At 36.0% G+C, this 10,046-nt stretch overlaps 1 protein-coding gene across 2 annotated transcripts; it reads right to left on the bottom strand.

The window, feature by feature from the left end:
* Positions 1-133: 133 nt before the first annotated feature.
* Positions 134-7,680, bottom strand: HCF173 (high chlorophyll fluorescence phenotype 173). Of its 2 annotated transcripts, none has more exons than XR_005483724.2 (13): positions 6,484-7,680; positions 5,005-5,217; positions 4,401-4,605; positions 4,181-4,256; positions 3,942-4,077; positions 3,724-3,828; positions 3,009-3,095; positions 2,407-2,456; positions 2,258-2,323; positions 1,725-1,781; positions 1,568-1,645; positions 1,442-1,489; positions 134-515 (listed from the first exon to the last, which is right to left on the bottom strand). XR_005483724.2 is itself a non-coding variant. In XM_039040210.2 (13 exons), exons 1-13 carry the CDS (start codon positions 7,078-7,080, stop codon positions 444-446), a joined length of 1,830 nt encoding a protein of 609 aa, XP_038896138.1. In that variant the 5' UTR covers positions 7,081-7,680; the 3' UTR covers positions 134-443. The 2 variants fall into 2 exon arrangements, 1 of the variants encoding a protein (XP_038896138.1); XM_039040210.2 differs by having other exon boundaries at positions 2,407-2,496.
* Between the last annotated feature and the right edge of the window lie 2,366 nt (positions 7,681-10,046).

Genomic DNA, 10,046 nt, shown 5'->3' with positions numbered 1-10,046 from the left:
AATTAACTCATTTTGTTAATTAGTCTTAGTGGTCTATAGCTTAAATGACATAAAACTTATCAAAATTATATGTAACATTAATGCCATTCTTAAAAGTAGGACAAAAGTCTCTTGTTAAAGGAGACATTGCATAGAACACAAAGCAACTTACCTTATCTTTCGTTTTCTTTTAAAATCATTCAATTTCTTTACACGATTCTTCAAAACAATATGAATGAAATATATTCCTTATATTTCTTACACCTTTACATCCCTTCCAACTCAAAAGATATTTATGCATGTTTCAAAGATCATTGTCTCCATGTTGCCATTGCCAAACAGGGAATGAATTTGTACATCTTTTATATACTGGATAGAAATATGTTTTTAGTGGCAACTTTCAAGAGAGAGATGTACTCATTGATAATTACAAACTTCGGAGCCGATGAGATGTGGGGTGTGGATCACGTATTCTTTTCCAGAACGGATAAGGCAGGGGTCAGGTAGTTGTTGGCTTTGTCAGGCAAATGAGCTACCTACAAACACAAACATACATGCAACTCTAAGTTATACCTTGGTGATAAATAACTCAATTTCACCAACTTCAATAAAATTCACTATTGAAGTTTGAACATCTATCGAAAAACTTCATCTTCCCCGCTTTCTCTCTCCCTCCCTCTAATAGTCTAATGTATCTAAACTTCAGATTAAACAACTCTGTACCCCAAATACAGACTTCCTAACTCCAACATATTAACTCAAATTTCATAACTCAATTCAGCGTCTCATACACCTTTGACGAGTCCTTGAAGAATCTGGCTACTTTGAAATGTAAATTTCCATTTTTAATATCCTATTCAACATGTGGAGTAGGAGAATTCAAACCTCTAACCTCTTGCTCAAGAATATTCTTAACAAATCGATGAAGTAAACCTTTTTAATGAAGTTTTGGCTATAAACATATTTTAAGGTCATTTTGTTTTTCTTTTATATCCATAAGTGTTTGGGTCGGCTTGTAATTGCACCACACTTGGACTATCTTTACTGGACAACTGTCAGATCCTATGACATTTGATTGCAAAGGTAACTATCCTACCATAGCTTGTTCACATTTCCCCTAAACTCTTCTATTATTTATATAGTCCTTGTTGATCACTAGATCAACCCACCCATGGTGGCTAGCATGGAAACATTCTACGCGGCCATTCTTTTTACATTAACCTATTTAAGTTATCATAAGTTGGGTCACAAGTAGGTTTCAATTTTATGGGTCAAACATATCCGACGAACTATTCCAATTTAGTTGAGTAAACGTATTTAAATGTTCCATCGTGACTTGATTAATGAGTTCTGATGATCTGTGAAAACAAGGAATTAATAGGAAAAAAGATGCATCAAGCACAAAAGAAGAAATTGAAGCTAGTTAAAAATTAGACACGGAAAAAGATTATTGGTTTCTTACCAGCTCATAGAGTTCTCTTCCTTGCTCAGCAACATATTCATAGCATACCTGTAAACAGTACAACTTTAACTTTGCTGGTCACGAGATATGTACACTAATGCCAATGAAAGAGAAGTTTCAACTCACATCAAAGCTTTTGTTTCTTGCTGTAGAATCATGCAACGCTTTTACACAGATGTCAGCAACATCAGCACAGCTTATGGCCTAAATGTTGAAATGGTAAACCAGCAAAGGAATAAGGACCGAGTCTAATAGTCTATTTTAAGAAAAAGACCATTTTTACCTGAGTTATCCTGTTTCCTTGATCAAATATGAGGGCACGTTGGCCGCCAGGTTCTTCCTGCAAGCACAAAATTCTGGTTACATTTCTGCAGCACAAATAACTAAGCAACTTGGATAAATGCTCAAATTATAATTTAACTAAAGATAAAACACAGCACCCAAAACATGGAAAGAAAGGCACATGCCATTGTTACTGTCACACACATATCAACATGATCATAACTATACAGCCTTCAAATGTTCATCATCCATGGCTATTCACTTAAGATCTTGGGAAGCTTTTCGAGGTTTACCATCACAAACGTTAACTGTATTTTCAGGTTAATACCTCAGTCCAGTCTGTTTTGTCAGAGCAGATTAGGTTGATACAAATACCAAATCAGAGCCAAAGTTGATATTTTTTTTAAGACGTGCTATTCTGTTGTAGGTTGAGTCAAATAAATTGCATAAAATACAATGTTTCGAAACTCAAGGAAATAAGAAAGGATTAGCACACTTCAAATAATCAATGTAGCCACACGGCAAAAACTGTACCTTGAGGGGACCGGGACGGATAATTGTATACCCAAGGCCTGATCTTCTCAATGAATCTTCCCCAGCCTGAAGGCAAGACGTACTATACATTTAAAAGAACAATTGAATAATGAATCGGCCAAAAGGAACAAATGAGATAAAAGGGATACCCTTTTTGCCTTGAGAACCTGCTCCCTTCTGGTTGGTTCGACACCAGATCCTGTACATGAAACCAAGATGAAGTCTGTCTCTTGCCCAGTCTGTAAAATACCCATTTGACTATTATGGAGGCTGTCGCAAGAAAATATGTAAACATTTCTACCCAAATGGGCTATACAGTACAAGTCATGAACATGTCGTACACTTCTACCAAAACAAAATTGTTATCAAGCAATACTGTGTGCTTCAAAAATCTTATACTGCTTTTGAAATTTAGTTATGAACTCAAATGGATTTCAAAGAAGATGAAAAAAAAAAAAAAGGAAGTTGTAAGGAAACAAGTTCAATGTCTATAAACAGGAAAAGGAAAAAAAATGACAATGTCATCATATGCCCTAAATTTATCATGCACTAATGATCAAGGCATTTGCTATACTAAGCTTAGATCAGACTGCAGCTGATATAATATTCCTCAGAATCTTGCAAATAAGTTCGTTGTGATCTAATTCTACGTCTGTCAATTATGACGAATCATTGAAATGAAAGTAAACTATAACCTGAGCTAAATGATGCCATCAAAATGAATAACGTAAAAACACATAAAATAACTCACAGGCAAGGCTTTTATGTACTCCAATATGAGCTTAAAGCTTCTCAAGTCTTGCTGCTTTACACCGGCTGCAGGTCCTTCAACGGGTCTCTGCAAAAAGGAACATAGAGTTAGTAGCCACAGGAAACACGTTTTTTGCGAAAATTAATCTAAATATCGGTCAGTTTATGAGCTTTTATCATGCATGTGACCTATATAGTTTTCCAAATCTGGGGAAAAAAGGGATGACTCCAACATACTTTTAGATTGGTATGTCGTGGATGAACGATTGTTTTTTATATATTAAAAAAAATAAGAGAGTCAAAAAGAAAAAGGAAGTGTTAGATATAAAGCTCATGCATTGAAGCTACAAGTGGGCGGGTGGCACCATGGTAATTGAAGAAGGAAGAGAAAGAAGAGTTACGAGATAAAATATATTCCTTTTTTAGAAAATCTGTTTTACAATCAAATAAAACCTAATAGCTTATGAACCACCAATAATTTAAAAATCACAAAATATCAGCAAGCTGTACTTGGGCAACAATTATAAAAATAAATAATTAAAATTAAAATAATTATCTTTTGAAAAAACCATCATCTCAATGGTATTACTTTTCTGCACTTAACGGAAAAACTGAGTAAAATCAAATGCATCTCCAGGGCAAAATAGTGGAAATTTTAAAATTTTTAATGAGTTTTAACGTGATCATCTGATACAGAGTTGTACTTGAGCACCAACCTGCCTCCTGGGCTCAAAACGAATGGTCAATGTATGCACAAGAAATGGATCTAGAGGAGGATCATCTGGTTTTACAGGGCGGAAGGATGAAAAAGGTATCCTGACCTGCCAATCATTGATACAATCTTGTAAACTGTATTCTAACATAGCAATATTAACAAATTTGTTCAGGCTGTTTGCATCTGTATTCTACATTATTTTGGTAAAGAGATGCTTACCCTACAAAATCCAGCTTTTGTGCTAAATCTTGAGAAATATAGTTTACTTTGAGTTGTATCAGCTGAAGGACCAGCTTCGAGAATTAACACATAAGATCTTCCATTCCCACCAACTGAAAGAATGATCCCCTCATATCTAGTGATGAAACATAAAAGAAACAAAGGTATTTGCAGTCAACACCTTTATGAAAATGAACTGTTGACTAGAATTAATAATAATAGACAAGTAAATCAGGAACCTATCGAGAGTGGATCCCAGTGGAAGAGAAAGCTTTGTTGACAACTCAACATATCCTCCCCTTGTAAAAACGTATCCTACAGTGAAATTCAAGAACATTAAATGCCACTTTGGTCTTATATTTATCACTAATTGGAGAAAAATTATTATAATGGCAATTGAAGTATCACGTTCATGAACCAGCTATATTTTATGATTTGTTCAGCATAAACGAGTTTTACCTGAGAAGACAGCCTCTCCAGTTTCAGTATATTCAAATTTTGCATCCATGCCTCCATCATACTTAGTAGCAATAACATCCTGGAAGTAAGTTCCTTGGCGAACTTCCCAACCACTCAGAGACACTTCAGATTTGAACTTTGAAAGCAGAAGCTTACTTTTGCTGCTTTTTCCAGCTCGAAGTTGGGCTAGCTTATTATTATAGTCCTACAATTTACATCAGGCATCAGCTTTAGTCAATCTATAACAGTTAAAATTCAATGTGGGAATAGATGAATGGGCTATATAACGTATAAAAGAAATATAGGAGCCAATACATAATGCTTAAAATTTCAAAGAAAATGCAACCAACGTCCATTACATAAAAAGATAACAATAATAAAGAAGAATTTAATCGGTTATTATTCAGAATAGGAAGTAATAAATGGATGAATCCTGTTCTCCATGTTTCCTTTTCTGCAGATGCTGACAATTTCAAGTGATTCATTTTTACACTACTTGCCATTTGCACAGACATGTAGCAATAAAATACTCGGGCCCAAATTCACATACCCATGGTCAGGAAGAGAACTTTTGATTATGATTTATGAATGCAGGAAGACAGACCTGAAATGCTTTGGTGATATTGTAAACTCCTTGATGATCAACCCTGAAGAGATCAGCAGTAATTGTGGAACGAGCAGTTGCACAATAGATAATTTTATTGCAGCCCTCCACAGCAGCCTTAAGGGTATTAGCATCACCAACATCTCCAATCACTATTTCCACCGACCTTGGTAGCACATTCACAATATCTTCATCCGCCTTCCTCACTAGAGCCTGCTTGGCAAAGGATAAAGTGATGGCTCAATTAATATAAAGAATTTATGAATCAAGTTGCACAAAATGATTGAGGGAATAGATAGCACTGCCTAGATTCAATTGAAATATTTTGTGGCATTCAAGCAAGCCCCCAGGCACTATATTTAACATCTACAAACATGATTTCATCAGACAGGAAATCGTTGTTTTAGGACCCTAGAGATGTTAAACTTCTGTCTCAAATGAATTCTCCTTCCAATCTCTTCAGTTGAATTCTTGAACAATGCGAATGCATGAAATTGATTAACAGAAATGTTAACTCACAAGTACATGTTGCAGTAGTCTCAAATTATTGCTTTCACAATCAAAAAGAACAAATTTCAACACACCATAAACAAAACCCTCTTTTCTTTCAATAACCAGAGTATCAACTACCCCATGCCTTCCATTAACATTATGCTCATGCGCTACTCCACAAACCCCGAGAGGCTTTACCTACCCAGACCAACTCCAAATGAAATAATAGTGTAAGTTCTTAAGTTTTCAACCTAGAGCTTGAACCTTTACCTCCACCAATAAACACCTCAATTCAAACCTTGCATAGACAAATAGCAGTTTACTGTAAAGGTGAGTTTGGGATGATTTTGAAGCAGCAAAAGGGCTTTTAGCTAACTAAAAGCACTTTCCAAATTTTTCCCAATTTTAAAGGGGTAATACTTGGGTGCATCCATTCTCACCACTCACATCAAAAAAATATATTAAAATATTTCCAAAAAAAAAAAAAAGAAAAATGTAAAATTTGCCACATGAAAAGTTATGATTGGACAATTTGGTAGGATGCACAAAGATAGATGATGTCCATGATGCACCTAAGTATTTTTCATTCTAAAAAAACTTCAAAAATGTACTCTAGGAAAGCATTGACATACCATGTTTGGGAGTGATTTTGAAGTTCAAAATCATTCTAAAATCCACCTTTCATCACTTAAAATCCATTCGATGCTTTAAATTTGTAATTTTCACGTTCAAACTATTAAAATGGATGTTGAATGACTTGAAGCACTTCCCGTGTGACAAAACCGATTTAACCATTTTAGCATCACCCCCAAACATGACACAAAAATACTAGTGAAGCACTGCTACACTGAGAAAAGCAATCTCAATTCTCAAACTCACTATAAGACATTAGCTCTTTACAATGTAACAAATTCCATCACAGTTCAAAAAGAGCAAGCAAAAAGGAAGAGAAATGAAAAGAACACAAGAAGCAAAACCAAGTAAAACCTTGACACTGTAGCCTCTCAGCATAAGCTTACGAACAACAATGCGGCCAATCCGGCTAGTGGCACCAACAACAAGCACAGTGGTATTTTGAGCCCCAGGAATAGCAAACTCACACATAGGGCCTTCCCTAATAAGCAGAGCATCAAGAGCTTCCTTATCATCCATGCGAGTAGTCCTCGAGATCTGTCCCAACCCAGAAAACTTCCTCCACACTTCATCAAACAGTTGGCGGGACTTCCGCCCCAACCCCACCGGATTCACATCATCCAACGTAATCTTCGGCTGTGGTGGCTGTTGCTGCTGCTGCTGTTGTTGAAACCCTTCACTAGAATCCACAATCTCATCGACTTTCTCTTCATCAGCAGCAACTGCAGCTTTCTTCGATTTGGTTTTCTTTTTGCCCTTATTGTCGGTATTCGCAGCGGCCCTCGCAACCAACGATCCGGATCGGCTTCCATTGCCACTGCTAAAGGAATTAGAGAAGAAAACGGTTCTGTATAAATCTGAACAGGGTCTCAATCTCTGGTTCCATTTACACTGATGAGTTGTTGTACTACTCAATTTGGCACAAGATATCGTCGCGGCAGTTGCCTCCATAGGCGCAACGCTTAGTTGAGGAATTGACTGAGGTAATAATCTTGAAGATTGAGTTTGGAATACGTGGGTATGTAGAAAAACGACTTAATAAGGGAGAAAATGGGTTTCCATTGATTTGTTTGAAGTTTGGGTTGGAAAATGAAAGCAACCCATTTGGTTTCTCGCCCATAGAAAAAGGAAGCAGCCCAGAAAATAGAAAAACAAAATGAAAGAGAAACGAGTGGTAGTTGATAGGGATGGATGCGGTGGAAGAGAGAGTAGAAGCTGAGAAGAGACTGTTTATGGCTCTGAATTTTCCTAACCACACAAAGAAGATGAGGGAATTTGGGGCCATTTTGACGATCTTTCTCGCAGCAGGAGTGCCACGTAAAGCCCTTCTCTTCCTCTACCTCGAGATTCAAGATTCAAGACGTGTTGTACACTAAAATCCTACTTTTCCGAATGCTTCGTACGATGTTTGTGGAATTGGATGATGGAATTTGATGGGGTTTTTCCTTTTTCCTTTTTCTTGTTCTGAAGCAGTAGTTTACAAAAAGTATGAAAATTTAACCAAGTATGGAAGTTTTTGTTAAGATGTGGAATCTATACATCAGCGCAATACATTCATTGTGTGATTCTCAAAAATTGACTTTAAAAATAAACTATAAATTTGAATATTCTACCTTTACGATGCATAATCTCAAAGAAGCAGGGGAATTTTATCCAAATGCCAACTTGTTTCACTTCGAGCTATCCCTTTTTCGTAGACCAAAAAAAGGTCCATACAATTGTTTTCAATAAAATGAATTTGGGCAAAGTACATTTTTAGTCATTTGAATTTGTGTCTAGTTAGTGAATGAGGTCCAAAAAATGATCCTTTAAATATGAGATTGAGTAATCCTTAGCTTCTTTGATGAATGAACAGAATGATGTAGCCATTAAATATATTGTAAGAATTTTAGTATAATAATAATCTTGGGCTTCCAATAAAATTAACAAGTGTTTCTTTCTTGTTCAACCATTTACACAAACCACAAGCAAAAGATATCTTCAGTTTACCCAATCGATCAAGTATTTAAAGAAAAAACAAAGAGAGAACGACCATCAAGAGAGGGGAAAGAAGAAGGTGAAAACATGGTGTTTAAGTGACTTCGTCAAAGAGGCCTACATCCTCATGTTGAAGAGCATCTTGAAGTTCTTTTATTGCTCAATGAAGAATGATGTGGCAAGATAAGTAACTCTCTCTAATCACCCATACTCTTTTCTCAATTTAACAAACTATTTATAAAAATATCTTCGAGTACATATTTACTAGCATACAAGTTTTCACCCCTCCTTCCTAAAGAATATGGGAAGAGTAGAAGCTAGAAAGACATCTTTCTAGACTCAAGAGGACCAGAATAAAATACTTAATTAAGTTATGGGTATCTTTGTTCTCCTCTCTAGGGACTTCACATTAAATGAAAGATATTAACATAATTGGTGAGATTAAGAGCCTCTTTAAAAAAAAATAAACTCCAAACAAAACCAAATCTTGAACAGTAAATAATCTAACCAACTCCAAAGAATTATACTCAACTTCCATCAGAGGATTATGCATATGCCAGGGCTTATTAATCTCAATCAGACCATCCACCACATCTTTTGCTTCCAAAACCTTGATTCCCGAGTTGCTGCTAATATGCTTTCAACCTCCCATGATTGGCTTCCTGGGATGATCCCTTAAAACACAGCTTGTGCCCTTTGGTGAAAAGACTTCGACCATGTCACGTCAACATTGAGCTTTCAAAGGCCTTCCTCAAAAGCTTTCCAACTGCTTCCACACGACGACGCTTAGTATGGAAATGAAAGAGGGGAGGAAATATTTTTTAGGAGACTTCCGGATTAGGCTCCACATCATGGATAATAGATCTCTTGTGTAAAGGTCGTTGATCAAAACGAATCGCATTTCTTTGATTCCAAATATTTCAAAAGCAATGTAGGGATTTCCCCTAACTGCTCTTTGGGATTGATCTCCTTCATGTACTCCTAATAATCACAAGAAGACCAAGAATCTCAACCCATCAAAAACACACTAACATTAGAGAGGAAGAAAATATTACAAATCTTCATAGAAACCTCACACTTCCATATTAAGTGACACGTGATTTCCAAATGATTCATGCAAAAAGAGCAAGAAAAGTTAGTAGCAATCTCTTTCGTTGAGAGATTGTCAACTGAAATAATATCATTGACAATTTTTCAACCAGCAATCTTAATCTAAGATAGTGCATCCAACTCCCGCACCACCCTCCAAAAGCTAGCAAGTTTGCCTTTCGGTGATTGGAAGGTTACAAAAAAGTCAAGTAAATATATTACCTTAAGTGATGAGCGCTTTGCACATAAAAAATTTTCCTTTTTATCTACGCTCCAAATAAGTTCATCTTTTTCGAGACGAACTACAGAGGAATGTGAAGGATATCATCTTCATCATGAGGAAGAAACGCCTTTTTAACCAAGTCGATGTTCCAAGGCCCTTTAAGAGAGATGAGGTTAACCACATGCTTCTACACATACTCGTGTCTTATCACACACGGCTTCATGTTTCTAAAAGTTAGGATCCATTGATTTCGACTATGGATATATGTCTATCATTCCTCACTCTCCATTTATAGCCTTTGAGAAATAGGTCTTCCCCAACCAAATTTAGTTTTCACTTTTATGTGAATCGATGACTAACCAAAATTATTTCTTTTAAAAGAAAACCAAAACTGATTGTTATACATATGAAATTGACACGATCAACCTTTATTTGGTCGGTTTCGATCAGTCAAATAATTTTTGGTGTATATGTGTTTGCCCCAACTTATTGGTGGCTAGCGATGTCATTTTCTTGTTGTTATTATCGTTATAGATCAAAGAAGTCCTTATAATTGGGATGAGGTAGTTTCTCATTACATAATGGAACAATAAAAGCTTTTCTTGGCAGTGATTACTTATGGCAACAT

This window comes from Benincasa hispida, chromosome 1, assembly GCF_027475165.1.
Source record: "Benincasa hispida cultivar pf3 chromosome 1, pf3_genome.v1.1, whole genome shotgun sequence".
In the NCBI taxonomy this organism is placed as follows: Eukaryota; Viridiplantae; Streptophyta; class Magnoliopsida; order Cucurbitales; family Cucurbitaceae; genus Benincasa; species Benincasa hispida.
Note: the sequence above shows the minus strand (reverse complement) of the source record. Positions and strands in the feature narration are given on the sequence as shown.